The 14,272-nt window shown below is 41.0% G+C and overlaps 1 protein-coding gene across 3 annotated transcripts in view; it reads left to right on the plus strand.

The window, feature by feature from the left end:
* Positions 1 to 14,272, plus strand: part of HEG1 (heart development protein with EGF like domains 1) — a 64,620-nt gene that overhangs the window by 25,828 nt on the left and 24,520 nt on the right. The window contains exons 1-6 of one of the 3 annotated variants that reach the window (XM_048484788.1): positions 2,825 to 2,919; positions 4,085 to 4,435; positions 6,476 to 6,799; positions 9,034 to 9,357; positions 10,439 to 10,771; positions 13,099 to 13,440. In XM_048484788.1, coding sequence (XP_048340745.1) covers positions 4,090 to 4,435; positions 6,476 to 6,799; positions 9,034 to 9,357; positions 10,439 to 10,771; positions 13,099 to 13,440 — 1,669 coding nt within the window. In that variant the 5' untranslated portion in view covers positions 2,825 to 2,919; positions 4,085 to 4,089. Of the gene's footprint in view, positions 1 to 2,824; positions 2,920 to 4,084; positions 4,436 to 6,475; positions 6,800 to 9,033; positions 9,358 to 10,438; positions 10,772 to 13,098; positions 13,441 to 14,272 lie in introns of those variants that run through there. The other 2 variants (XM_048484787.1, XM_048484789.1) reach the window with 2 other exon arrangements.

A 14,272-nucleotide genomic window follows, 5' to 3' on the forward strand; every position in this document is an offset into this window, starting at 1 on the left:
CATCCAGGTTTAGGTAACACCTCAATCAAGCAGGCAGGATTTATGCAAATTTTCTGCGGGGCCCACAGATGATTGAGGGTCTGATCTCTCAAGTCTGGTACTCCTGCTGGGACAGACAGGAGTTTTCATGGGCTTAGCTTTAAAAAAAACCTCACAGAGAGTTTCTTAAAGGACCAAAGCAACCCTTCCAGAGGTGGAGGGAGCAACTGTGGCTGCGTACAAGAGCATGGAGGCCACCTGCCTGGCTGAGGACCAGCAGCAGGCTGGGTTGAAGAAGCCAACTCCCTGGACAGAGAACGACACTTTGGACTTACTGTGAAAGTGTCTTCTCTACAGGGGGCCATAGACATCCATTTTTCACCCCTGTGCAGTGGGATGGCCAGGGAGTCCCAGATGGGAGGGCAGCCCTGTGGGGAGTGGTATTAATGTTTTCAGTGCTTTTTTGTCAGGTCTGAGGGACAACTGGAGAGGTCAGACCCCTGATTGTCAGTGGGCCATACAGAAAATTTGCATAAGCCCTGCCTGTTGGCAGTGTAATGCTATGCCATCTAAGCCCATTGATTTCAGTGAGCCTTAACTAGAATGACTCTGCATAACTGTACTATAAATAACCTTGGTCTATTCACTGTTTCTTTGCCTAACATTCATAACAAAGTGATTATCAGGATAAAGATATTATGTACATATGTGTAACATGATTTTGTTCTGAACTTCTTGGTGGATGGAATACAAGAGTAAGAATCCAGATTTCAGGCAGATGAGTTATTCAAGAGTCAGTTACTCCCTGCCCTTACCTTAGGCCACGCTGCAACTGAATGTTTCTGATGTGAATCTTAGCGAAGCTTTCTGGTTACATTGTGTGGGTGTCAGTCCCCTTAAGTTTCCTCTGCTTATTTGAAAACTTAGCAGGGATATACTATAAATCTCACAGATCCCCCATCTGCATGTATCTAAATCTGCAGACTGAGGCCACACTAACTGTAACCTCAAACTAACCCCCAGGTTTGCAGAAAAATCTTTTATCTTAAAAAAGATTCATTGGGGGATTAATTTTCCCAAAATAAAACAGTGTTTCCTGCACACGTGCAGACAATGCACTAACCTTTGGAGTTAACAACAGGGGATGCCAGGAGCCATCCCTGGCTCAACAATAAGAGAGCAGCCCCAATACGGAGCAGCTTTCAAACACAGCATCTGCTGTGACTGGTAAGATAAGTAACTGGTAATTCCTCCGTCGCAGTCCTGTACAAGCACAGTCCAAATGTGGACCTGTACAGAAGCCTACTTAATGAACTATTGTTACAGCTAAGTGCAGTGCTGTATTTACCATCTTGAAGACTCACTTTATTGCTTGTTTCCATACAATATAATAAGGCATTTTCTAAATTGTTTGATATTTCATTTGTGCATTTGATCCTTGGTGATACGTGCCCACATCCAAAGAGCAGATATGCAAAAGGATATCTTATGCATTCAGATTATTTTGCCAATTTTAGCAGAAATTTGCTTGTTTGTGCAAATGGGTTTGGGTCCATCTTTTGAAATGACTTGAGAGAGTTTATATTGACCAGCATGGGATTAGAAGTACAGATCAGTTTCCACTTTGCCTAAGAGAGTTTTTCCTTCAAAGCAGTAGTGTTTGGAATCGCTGTAAAGAATTAACATAAGAAAAGCATAAAGAAACTATTTAGATCTATAATTTAAGAACAGAAGTATTGAAGAGGAGTAGTGACCAAGTTTTAATGAAACTTGAGCGAAGCTGTGGCACCTGTCTTCATTCAGAAAATATTTCATGTCAGATAACCAGGCAGTGTCTGCTGTTACTCTGTGACAAAATTACTATGAATTTTGGGGACTACTTTGGACTTCTATGTTGGATTTACAGCATTTACTATGTTAGTAATGGCACAGCATAGTATAATTGATTTTTGATTGCTGGCATTATCATAGCTTTGTATGGGAAGTGGAATTTGTATTGCAACACACCTGTTCTTTGTTAAAGGGAGAATGTGAGGTCCCCAGTTTAAACATTGAAAGTGATGCTGTTTAGGGTGGGGGAGAATCCACCACAAAACAGCATCAATTTCAATGTTGTTTTAACTGGGGACACCAGATTCTCCCTTCAAGGTAGATTTAAAAGAAGAATCTGGGCTCCCTAGTTTAAACACCATCCACCATTGGGGGTGGATTCCAGTGGAAGTGTTTCGTGAGAGATGATGCTAACATTTGTTTGGTAAATGTTTTGCTGAGGGTGATTTTTGAGAGATTTACATTCTTAATACCCACTTGCACTGGCTTGCAGCTATTTCTCAGGCTAACAACCTACTTCATTGGGTTGGTGTGAGGACAAAATTAGGAAAGAGAGTTGGTAGGGAGAGAGCCATGTATGTTTTGCTGGGGATGGGAGGTGTTTTGTGAGCTGGTGCAAAAAATCATTGTTTGGTCGTGGTCCAAGGATGATAAAGATCCAAGGACAACTATGAATCAATACGTCACCAATTCTTTCTTGACCTTCTTTTTAGAGTAATGCTCTGCAAGGGTCCTAGTGCCTACCCAGTTTCTAGTGACACCGCCCCACCTTGGCAAAGCTAGTCTGGGGTGCCACTGAGTCCATTAAAGTGCCTTGAAATTGCTGTAGGTTTCCTGCTGACATGCTGAGTTGAACCCCTGGATTAGAAGAACTTCGGCAGCCCTTGTGCACACGAAACGGCTTGAAAAGGGATCAACGGCACATGCAACAACTTGAGAAGGGCTTGTAAACATTGTTTTAAATTCACGGACACTGGATGCCTTCCCCTCACATTGCAGCGAGTCCCAGCGCTCAATTGACATCAGTGGCTCTGTCTGAACAGTTGGCCGAGGAAAGGAGAACAAGATTTCACCTTCCTCTTCCCCTCAAGTCGATTCACACTGACAAAAGTGAGCCACTTTGGCAAATGCATGTAAAACTGGGCTTGTTTTCCTGTTTGTATTTGCAGTAACGAAACTGGGGGAAAGGGAAGCTATCATCCGTTTGCAGAGCGGGGTGGAGAATCCAGGAAAGATGGGCATGTTTTAGAGTCCTTGGCAGTAACTAATGTTCAGGCATACTTACTCAGGAGTAAGCACAATTAAGATAAATGAAACTTACTTCCAAGTAAACAGAAGTGTGGTGCTGCAAGGCTTATGCATATTTGTTCAGCAGTAAGACCCAGCAAATCAAGTGTTACTTTTAAAACACCAAGTTGGGTGCTAAGTGAGCTTTCTGGGAAGCAAATCCTATAGAGCCCAACAGTTCTTACTTCCCAGCAAGCAAGTTCGGACTGCCTCCCTCACTGGGTGCAAACTCCACATTATTGAAGCCACCTACCGGAAGGCGTTTGCTTGCCTTAAATCTGGGTTGGTTGGCTTCCATGCCTGGGAAAGGGAGGGGAGGAGGGGGGAGAGGCAGATGGCAGCCACTGTCCTCTCCTCCTGCAAATGCCTGCTTTCGTTGCTGGGTCTTCAAAGTTTCTCTTGGTGCATGAAATAACGGTTTTGACAAACGCTGTGCTTAAAAATGTGTTATAATGCTCATAGTTGTTTGGGATTATTTTATACTGTGGGCGCACACTTTTGCTTAACAACTACTGATCGAACTTAGATCTTTTCCTTGGACAGGATATAGTGACCATGCTTTTTTATAAAACCAGTGAGATGCGATCTTAGTACTTAATATCTGTCAGCAATTTTACTCGACTTCATTTTGCAGCAGAAATGAGGAAAAAGTTCACTTAGAAGCTGCAAGAGGGCTGGAGATGCTCCCTCCGCATTCCACGAGCACACGTGGCCTACATACTTTCCCAAACTTATATGCTTTGATATGTATACTTGATGACGGGCAGAAACATACATGCAAACACACTATCAGCCCCATCCAAACTTGAAGGTGGCAGGATCCGGAGGGCAAAAACGCTAGCGCAAGGCCGTGCCACTCTCTGGAGAGGGGCTTTTTGTTATTTTCTCTCTTTTGACCAATTGCTCTGTACTTTTTCAGTAATAATTGCAGTTAGCTCTTGACTTTTTCTCCTGCTTTGATGTTCTATTTTTTTCTCTTTCCTTTCAGGCATTATGAGCAGGCGAAGGGCAGTCGACAGTTCACACACTGAATCAGGGACCTACAGCTTTGCAACAGACAATGCAGATGCCTTCAGTATCTTTGGCAACACTGAAGGAAGGACGTTGAGACTGATTACTGACAGTGCAACTGTGCCTACACCTGCCATAGGCTGGACCCCGTCTTACCCTGAAACTGTACAATCTGGTGGTTTAGGCCATGACTCCTCTTCAGTGATGCAGACCAGACAAGCTGATTCCCCATCAAATACTCTGCAGATTGCAGAGCTTGAAACAGTGCCTTTGATGACACATTTACCCCACACACCAGTTTCTTTACTGTCAGAGCATAATTTTTCAGGTAAATTTCACCATATCTGAATTCTTTCAGTATCTAAAAGGATAACCTAAAGTTGCAAAATACCTGAAATAGCTAAGCTTCCTGAATAAGGAAGGTAGTTGAGACACAGAGCCATAGTTTCTGTATGCTGCAAAGATGAATGTTACATTTTTATAATTATTCAATGTTAGAAAACACTGGAAAATAAAAACAAGTAGGAAAATAAAAACAAGTTCAGCAGCAGCTCTTGCAGTAGATGGAGCATCTACTGATGAAAAAGAAGAAGAAGAGCTGGATTTATATCCCTCCTTTCTCTCCTGTAAGGAGACTTGAAGGGCCTGACAATCTCCTTCCCCTCCCCCGCCCAACAAACACCCTGTGAGGTAGGGCGGGCTGAGAGAGCTCAGAAGAACTGTGACTAGCCCAAGGTCACCCAGCTGGCGTGTGTTGGAGTGCACAGGCTAATCTGAATTCCCCAGATAAGCCTCCACAGTTCAAGTGGCAGAGCGGGGAATCAAACCTCGTTTCTCCAGATTAGAGTGCACCTGCTCTTAACCACTACGCCACTGCTGCTCTGGGGGATGGGGGGAAAAGGCAGTTCATGGGGGAAATGAAGACAGGACCATTACCAGAGAGCTTCAGGAGGTGGCAGCAGAGCTACAGCAGCACTGTGAGGCCTACATTTATAGAGTGACTAGTTGAAGTCAGTATGAACACAGACATCCTTGACAGGTTGCAGTACCCATTGAGTGCCAGGTTCCAGTACCCACTCACTTCCTGCAGAGTACTGGAGACTGTGGACCTGGCAGCACTATTGCTACTTCCTGAAACTTTCTAGTGAGGGCACTGCCCACCACTGAAGGCTATTTCCTCAGTCTTGCCCCAACCCACAAGTCACTGCTGTCTTGAGTTTCAGCATCATAATGAAGATGTGGAAAAGAACTTCAAATTTATGCCAAATAAAGCTGGATCCTACAAAAGATATTTAAGACTCTTGGATGTATTTATTTTGCATAGTCGTGTTCTGTTTCTGGATTACAAGGGTGAGAAGGAGAAAAAGTCAGAAGCTTCCAGAATAACTGTTCAGCCTCCACTCCTCTTGGCTTATTAGGTGCTACTAATGTATTTGCAAGCTTCGTTTCAAAACTTCCAAGGTCTAAAGCAGGGGTAGGGAACCTTTAACACTCAAAGAGCCATTTGGACCCGTTTTCCACGGGAAAAGAAAACACTTGGAGCCGCAAATAATTTTTGACATTTAAAATAAAGATAACACTGTATATATTGGGTTTTTTTAACCTTTTACTCCGCTCATTCTGAGAAGCGCATGGATGCGCCCGCCCTGCTGCCTGCAGGGCGGGCAAGGATGAAGCCGGTGGCTCAGCCTCACTGGCCGCCGGGAAAGCGCCCACCCCGCTCCAACAGGGCGGGCGAGAGGGGAAGCCCGCGGCGCGGCCCAGCCGACAGCAGGCAGTTGGTGCGCCCCCCCTGCTGCCTGCAGGGCAGGCAAGGATGGGGCCGGCGGCTCGGCTCGTGGAGCCACAGTGCAAGGGCAGAAGAGCCGCATGCGGCTCTCGAGCCGCAGGTTCCCTACCCCTGGTCTAAAGACTTGTTTATCCTAAATTTTTATGCTCGAATTCCTAACCCACCATGGGTGGAAGAGCAGCTTGAGGAGCACCTTTAAAGGTAGGATCACCAGAAGGTGAAGGATTAAGGATTCCATTCTGCATTTTTCTTGCAGCCAAGACTGTAATCTTTCATGTCTGCTTTTCATCCCAAAATCTATGAAATTGTTACAGGTATGTACCATATAGCATCCAGTTTGGCTGACATGTAACACAGGCTGCAATCTTAATAATATTTTCCTGGAAGTGAATAAAATGGGCATTCTTTCTACTCATACCTGCTTAGGATTTCTCCCATGATTAAAGTTAACCGTGAGCACACCTCAACATTAAATGTGATTCATTATGCACCAAGAATGAAATCTTCTTAGTGGTTTCATAAGGTTTGCATGTGTTAAGCACTTTGACTATCGCTTCATTAGACCCTTTCATTTTTCAGCCACTGGAAGCAGCTACCATAGAGACAGCAGCTGGGACGTAGAAACAACAACATCCAATTTACATAGTGAAAGCATGGACAGTTCAAGCTACACAGTCAACAAAGAAAGGACTTCACAGTTTCTGGCAGATAGCATCACACTGCCTGACTCAACAACAGAAGGCCCCGTTTCTCAGATGGAAACCACTGTATCTTCTAATCAAACCCAGTTTTCCTCTCAGACAACTCAGTTGAGGGGAAGGAATACCACATCAAATTTCATACAATTTCAAGACTCTTTAGCAAGAGTGGCTCTTACCCATTCTTACCTGTCCCCAAATACTGGTAAGTTCACTTGTCTGTAAGATTATTCCTTCTTTAATTGCAATGTATGTTGTTGTTAAATATTAAAATATTTATATTCTGTATAGTAACCAAGAAGGCTCTTGAAATGGATTGTGAAGTTTTAGAGTAAATATGATTTAACATGGTTATAATGCAATAAAAACAGGATAAGTAAAAGAAAAGAAAGCTTTAAAATGCATCAACCAATCAATGGCAATATTAAACAGTAAGCTGCATAGAAACAATTTATGGGCCAGAAAAGGCCTGGGCAAATGAATTCTCACCAGATACCTAAAACATGAAGCATAGGAACCAGGTATGAGAAGAGAGTTTTATAAACAAGGTGCTACAACTAAGTATGCCCTGTCAGGTCACTACCCACACACCCTTGCTTCAAATGTGAACTGAGCCATGCATTCATTTGGTGATTTAATACAAGCCACTGTTTTTAGGACTTTTGAAAGAATTACATATAAAATGCTTTATACTCTCACTAAATTATATGAAAGCTAAAAAGGTCAATACTAGATTTGCTGGAAAACACTTGAAAAGGTGAGAGAGGGGGCACACCCACCTCACAGGGTGTTTGTTGTGAGTGGTGAAGGGAAAGGAGATTGTAAGGCCCTTTGAGTCTCCTACAGGAGAGAAAGGGGGATATAAATCCAAACTCCTCCTCCTCCTCCTCCTCCTCTTCTTCCTCTACTTCTACTTCTTCTTCTACTTCTTCTAAATGATTATAAAAGTGCAGTGTTGAGACTTGACAAATGGTGTGGATTTTTTTGTCTATAATTGATGTAAGCATGTTAAGTTAGACTAGTAGTCTATTGTTTCTTCTGATGCCTCAGGGGTTTACAAACTTAGCATGATGATAGTTAATCAGTACCACTCTATGGTGAAAAATTGAGGTTTCAGTCATGGGTAATATCTATTGAGGCACTGATTTGTTCTTTCATGGTGGCTTGGTAGAAAGTGGGCCCTGGCTTCTTTCCCTTGAATAGCTATGGAATTTTGATATATGCAAATTATCATTTATAGGTAAGAGGCAGCACAACTCTCCAATTCTCTTTTCCCCCAGCCTTGAAGAATCCTAGCCTTCATTATATCTGCTCCCCTAAACATTAGTTGTTAACATGGAAATAGTATAGTATATTTAAGGGCTCCTAAACTTAGAGAAGTATCATGCATGCCAAAAACTGGAAGCAATATCTTCTTAAATACATACTTGTAGCTCTGAGTCCTTTTTCTTTTATTAAAGACATTTCTTTGTTGGTTTAATAACTTTCAGATCAAGGAGGCTGAAGATAGATGGGAAGGGGCCTGGAAAAACTTTCAAAACAGCTCACTGAAATAGAAAAAGAGCAGTATCCTCATGATGAAACCTGAACTTCTGGTGTTCAGTTGAAAACTGCACTTGTTATTTGTAGGTGCAGAGGAATACCTGTCAGGACTGAGCCTGTCAGTGCCAAATGGCAGGTAGGGCAGGGGGAGGCGGTTTACCATCCTCTGATGTGGGGTGAAAGTCCGGGGTCTTCCCCTCAGCGCCCCAGGGTATCCCAGACACATATCTTATCAAAGGAAGGTGTGAACTGTTTCCAGGCTTGCACTGTTTTGTAGTAAATTCTTTGTAGTTTGTAGGGAGTAGGAGCCGTTTGGCTTGGTGGGAGGGGGCAATGGGATATAGGTAGTGGGTTTGCACGGGAATCGCCAGATTCCTATTTTTAGAACAAATCTACAGTTTCCGTGATTTCCAGATCCGAGGTTTGAAAATATCTCTCTGTTTCCATTATGTAACATTTTCTATTGAAAATAGAGTGAAAAGCAGTTTAGTTTTATTCTGAAAGTAACTATGGTAACTGCATTAGGACTGTCACTGCTTGGTCCCATTCAACAAATTAAGAGTTGCTTGAGTAGAAGTATTGATTGCTGGTGGCCAAAACTGTTTCTGCTAATGCTCTGAGATAGTCCAGAAACTGAGTGACTGAGCAGTGGACATTCTACAAATTTCTGCTCTTCGCAAAGAGTGCAGTGGCAGTGAATGTGATAGCACTGTGTAAGAATGTGCCACATGAGGCCTGCATGTAGCATAGCTGCCTTTTAAAAGATGCTTGTGGTGAAATTTGTGTTACAGATTTAAATGTGGTAGCATTCATGTGAATGACAAGAGTCCTACTTGCCACAGTCACTCTTTCAGCACATGCAAGAAGCACGTCTAATCTCTTACTGTTTTGTTTCAGCTGCTGAAGGTGGTAATCAAGCAAGGAGCAACTCAAGCACAGAGCAAAGAATTTTCAGTTCTCAGACGGACAGCATGTCTGTTTTAGATGTGTCAGACAGAAGTGAAGGGAGAACATTGCAAACTCTAACAGACATGAGCCATTTTCATAATGCAACACAAACAGTGATCTCTTCTGGTAATGAAACCTCCAGCTCTTTAAGACGCACTCATTCTTCTTACTTGTTGACTCCAGAACAAACCAGTGGGTTGAATTTGTCACTGGGAGACTCTGAATTTACTGAAACCGCCCTTGTTCATTCCCAGGCCCATTCAGAAACAACAGGTAAAGCTCAATTCAACTCGTCTTATGTTCCAACAAGTTTTCTGAGATTTTAGAAATTTATTCTTAGAAATTTCCACAACTACCGACGTTTCGTATTAGGTGTCTTCAGCACAGTGTCCATGGGCACCATAGTGCCTACCTGCACCTTTCCTGACATCTGCCAAGTGTTTTCAGAGAGTTGGTAGGGCCAGAAACTGTCAGTAGAGTTTCTGACAGTTCCCAGAACTGCCCATTATCATTTCCAGGTTGTACTTGGAAAGTGATCTACAGGTACAGAGGACAGGTTTTATTCTCCTGCCACTGCACCAAGTGGGGGATCAATGGGAGCCATTTTGTGGTTGTGCCCACCACCCTTTGTCAGGGTTCCAGAGGTGCCCACAGGCTTGAAACAGTTGGAGACCCCTGTTCAATTTTGAGGATAATTTTCAAAATCTACCTCTAAATGTGCTTAGTGCTTCCTCTCACAACTTTTTCTAGGCCTTGCTCATCATCCATGAGATCTGATCTACACAGTTTACTTTTACAATACTATGCTTTACTAATTTACTAAGTAATAGCAGAATATTCTCAGAGCAGAGATAGTAAGAAAAAGAACAGTGACTGACTCCATTCTGTAATTCCGCAGATTACAAGAGGCAGTGTTTAAGATTGTATAGATTAGGCTGCAGTCCTAAAAATACTAGAGTAAGTTTTATTGAACTCAGTGAGACTTATTTCTATGGATCCATGTTTAAGATATCACTGTGTGACCTTTTTGTTTGGATTTGGTAAGATGAGATGATGTAGCTTTATGAGTGCTCTTGGGATCCAAATCATTGTTTTTTTCCTTATTTTTTAAAATCTAATTTTTATTTTTAGTAGAGAATAAATCCGAGTAATGAAAATACTTGTGAAGTCAGAGGTTTCCTTTAGACTTTTAACCAGCAACCATTTCTTCCAAAATGAACTTGTATGTGAATGAAAAGTCTGGTAATTGTATATAAACAGCAATAATAATCGTAATAATAGACAACTGTTTATGAATTGTACTGGTCTGAAATTGTGAGGCACACAATTTCTCAATTATTCATTTTTCTTTTAGATGACAGGAATATACAACATACCTCCAGTGTAGAAAAAAGAAAGACACACACTCAGACTGACAGTACATTGTCTTCCACTGTGCTCTTCAGTGATAGAGTTTGGACTCCGGAAGCTGTAACTAACAGGAACAAACCCACAGAAGCGACTGAAATTTCAGCTTATGGTTTGGAAGATGTCACTTCTGATTTAACTCAGACCTCATCTCTTGCAGCAGGAAATAGAAACCATCTCTTATCAATGGAGAAGGATTTTATTGAAGCCTCAGAAGAGCCTTTGCTTACATATTCCTCCAAAACCTCTTTTTATTTACCTTCCACAATAGATCTTTCAAGTGAGATTTTTTCCTGATTTTTTACTTCAGTTAAAAAATTGTTAGAAGCCCAGTCATTTGTTCATATGTTGTCTGTCTGTCTATGTGTTCATATTTTTTCTCATATTTTTCTCATTAACTTTTATAATGAAATTCACCTTTCTTACAAATAATTCAGAAAATACCTCCTTCCTTTTAAGTACGTTTCCCAGTCCATTAGTATTGATGGATATTATATCCATTCTCTCATCATAATTTTACCATGCAACCAAAAGAAATCTCTATAATGAACAATTACTTTCTTTCCATTTTAGTCCTTTTGCCTATAGTACTTTATTACTACAAAACCTTTTGTATAAGACCTGTGCTGACCGGTCATTTTCATTATCTTATTTTTTTCCCTCATGTTTCGCTCTCATGCCCTTTCAGTTATATTCCAAAAATGCCCACAGTTAAAGATTTTATTTTCATGATACACTGATAGTTCAAGAGGAAATCCTCCTTAGTATTTCTTCTTAGGCTGATTCCGCATGGGCCAAAAAACAGCGGTGTGAAAATGGTGTGAAAACAGTATAAACCCTTTCACACTGTTTTAAACCCCTTTTCACCATTTTCACACCATTTTCACACTGCTGTTTTTGGCCCATGCGGAATCAGCCTTAGTGTATCATTATTGCTTTCAGTTCTGTGTCCCTCCTAAGAATCTTCCTGTTAATATAAGCTAAATCCTGTATTTCTTTTCAGGTATTCCTTTCCTTAAGAACTTCATTATTAATTGCTTCCTCTTAAGCCGCCTTGAGCTTGGTGGAAAGGTGGAGTATAAATGTTTTAAAATAAATAAATAAATAAAATCTTTAAAATAAACAGTCACAACATTTTGGTATATTTTTTTAAACTATAGGAATATCTACCATGTACACAATGCCTTTTAAAAAGAGTTTTTTTCAGTATCCATTATTCCAGTAAACTTCATTTCTCTGTTGAAAATTGTTGCATTACTTTCATCACTGTCAGGAATTTTGCTCAGAAAAATATCACTTTCCCTAAAATCACTGGGTTAGATCTGACCAGCGTTTCTACTAGAGAGGAGGAGAAAAGAATTGGATTTTATAGCCCCCTTTTCTCTACTGATAGGAGTTTCAAAGTGGCTTACAATCATATCCCCCTCCACCCACACACACAGGCGCTTTGTGAGGAGGTGGGGCTGAGAGATTTCTGAAAGAACTGTGACAAGCCAAGGTCACTCAGCAGGTTTCATGTGTAGGAGTGGTTTTCTAGATTACAGTCTGCCACTTTTCTAGATTATAGTCTGCCACTCATGTAATCAAACCTAGTTCTCCAGATTAGAGTTTGCTGCTCAACCTCCACACCATGCTGGCTTTCCAAGGAAGCTCCCCTTTGACACACCCCCTCCAAAAAAGCTGCATGAGGATCATGGGATCGGCATGCACAAAGGTCATATGGGATGGGGACTGTAGAAAGGAGGTAAATTGAGTGAAACTGAGACAAAGCCTGGCTGGATCCATTCCCTTACCTAGCTAATTCCACAAACAAATCTAAATTGTGCTCTAATCTGTTCTTATATTCTTTATACTTTCAAATATGGCTCTATTCTTAACTTCTTCTCCAAAAGAGATCATCTTTCCTTGATTGATCTCTGGATTTCTTCAAAGCTCCAATCCAGTTCTGTTTCTGTATAGAAAAACCTTTCTATTCAGATTCACTATCATGATTCATCATTTCCATATAATAGATGTCTTTAAACGTATTCCTTTTCTAATTTCAAAATTTAATATACAATTTCTTTAACTGTACCAGCTGTTATAAAAATGGGTTTGGGTTCAGCCAGAATCCATATTCCATTAAAAGTTAATTATTATTAGCATTTCTGTTATGATGCAGCTCATTCACATCAATGATATGCTTAATTCAATTTCACAATATAATTATGAATTAGTTTCATAGTATTCTACAAGATTTTTTCTAAAAGTTTTTTCCTTGTCAGAGCATTCTATTTTCCATTACCTTCAGTTTATTCCCCAAAACACACAGATCTGTCTGAATGGTCTTTTTTCTTTCTTTTATAGAATATAATTTTTAATTGTTAGTGAAGAATAGCTCTCTAAAGTTCAAATATTTAGAAATGTTAAACTTTTCAAGTAATTTATTATAGACTGACATTTTTTTAAACTGGCAAAAATTGAATTTGAATGAAATGAAAATGTGATTAAAACAATGAAGTACTTTGGATATTAAAATATAAATAATAATTATAAGCATATGAACATTGTACTAATCTGAAACTGCAATGCATTTAAACATCTAAATTATTTTTCATTCTCTTCTAGATGTCAAGACCAAGCATCAAACCTTCAGCACCTCCGATACAGGAGAAAAAGATGCTCAGACTGACAGCACGTTCTCTTCTGTTGCATCGATCAGAGATGGAAATGGGACACTTGACTCTCTAACTAATTCTAGCAAATTCACTGAAACAGCATTACTCTCCACTTTGGGTTCGGAAGGTGTTAGTTCTTCAGATTTAGCTCAGTACTTATCTGTTACTGTGGAAATTGGAAAAAATCCTAGTTCGTCAAAAGAGAAACATGTCACTGAGACTTCAAAAGAATCTTTGCTGAGATATTCCCCTAAATCCTCCATTTATTCACCTTCCACAATAGATCTTTCAAGTAAGCATTTTCTCAGCTAAAAATCTGTTGTCATCATTCATTCATTTCTAATCTGTCTGTGTAACTTATTCCCCCTTTCATCTTTTAAAAAGTATTTTAAATACAAACTACACAAAAGTGCACAATCAATTTGTGTAGGCCATGTGCACAGCTACATTGGTTAGCGTATTTATTTATTTACTGTCTGTATATCCCATCTTCCTCCCCAGTGAGAACCCAAGGCAGCTTACATCATTCTCCATTTCATTCTCACAACAGCCCTTTGAGGTAGCTTATATTGAGAGTGTGTAAAAGGCACAAAGTCATCTCTCTTCCATGAGAGTGTGTTTTGAATCTGGCCACCCAGATTCTTGTCTGACATTCCAACCACTGCTGCACACTGACTCAAACATAAACAGCATTGTTGTTTCCTCCCACGAATACGTGAAGCATGAGCAAAATGAGCAGATGCATGTTGACCTGTTGGTTTAATTACCCATGGGGCAGCTGCCATGTGTTGACAGTTGGAGCGTGTCAGGGCAAGAAGTCTTGTCCCTCCCTGGCGCACCAGAAGGGGAAGCATGTTAGAGCAAAGAATCTTGTCCTGAGGCGCTTCCACCCTGTGGCACACCAAGAGAGGAGCCGTGTTGAGGCAAGAGTTCTTGTCCCGACAGGCTTCCTCTTGCCCTGTTTGTGCTTCTCGCTTTCCCCGTGTCAAGGACGGGGCAGAGCTGGCTGTGGTAATTGGCCAGGGACAGGTAAGGCTCGTTTGCTTGACTGAAACCAGGTTAGATGAGTATTATGTTGGCAGTTTGGTACCATTAGGTCCCTCTACAGCCTTGAATTAAAGGAT

Source organism: Sphaerodactylus townsendi, linkage group LG02 (genome assembly GCF_021028975.2).
Source record: "Sphaerodactylus townsendi isolate TG3544 linkage group LG02, MPM_Stown_v2.3, whole genome shotgun sequence".
Classification (NCBI taxonomy): domain Eukaryota; kingdom Metazoa; phylum Chordata; class Lepidosauria; order Squamata; family Sphaerodactylidae; genus Sphaerodactylus; species Sphaerodactylus townsendi.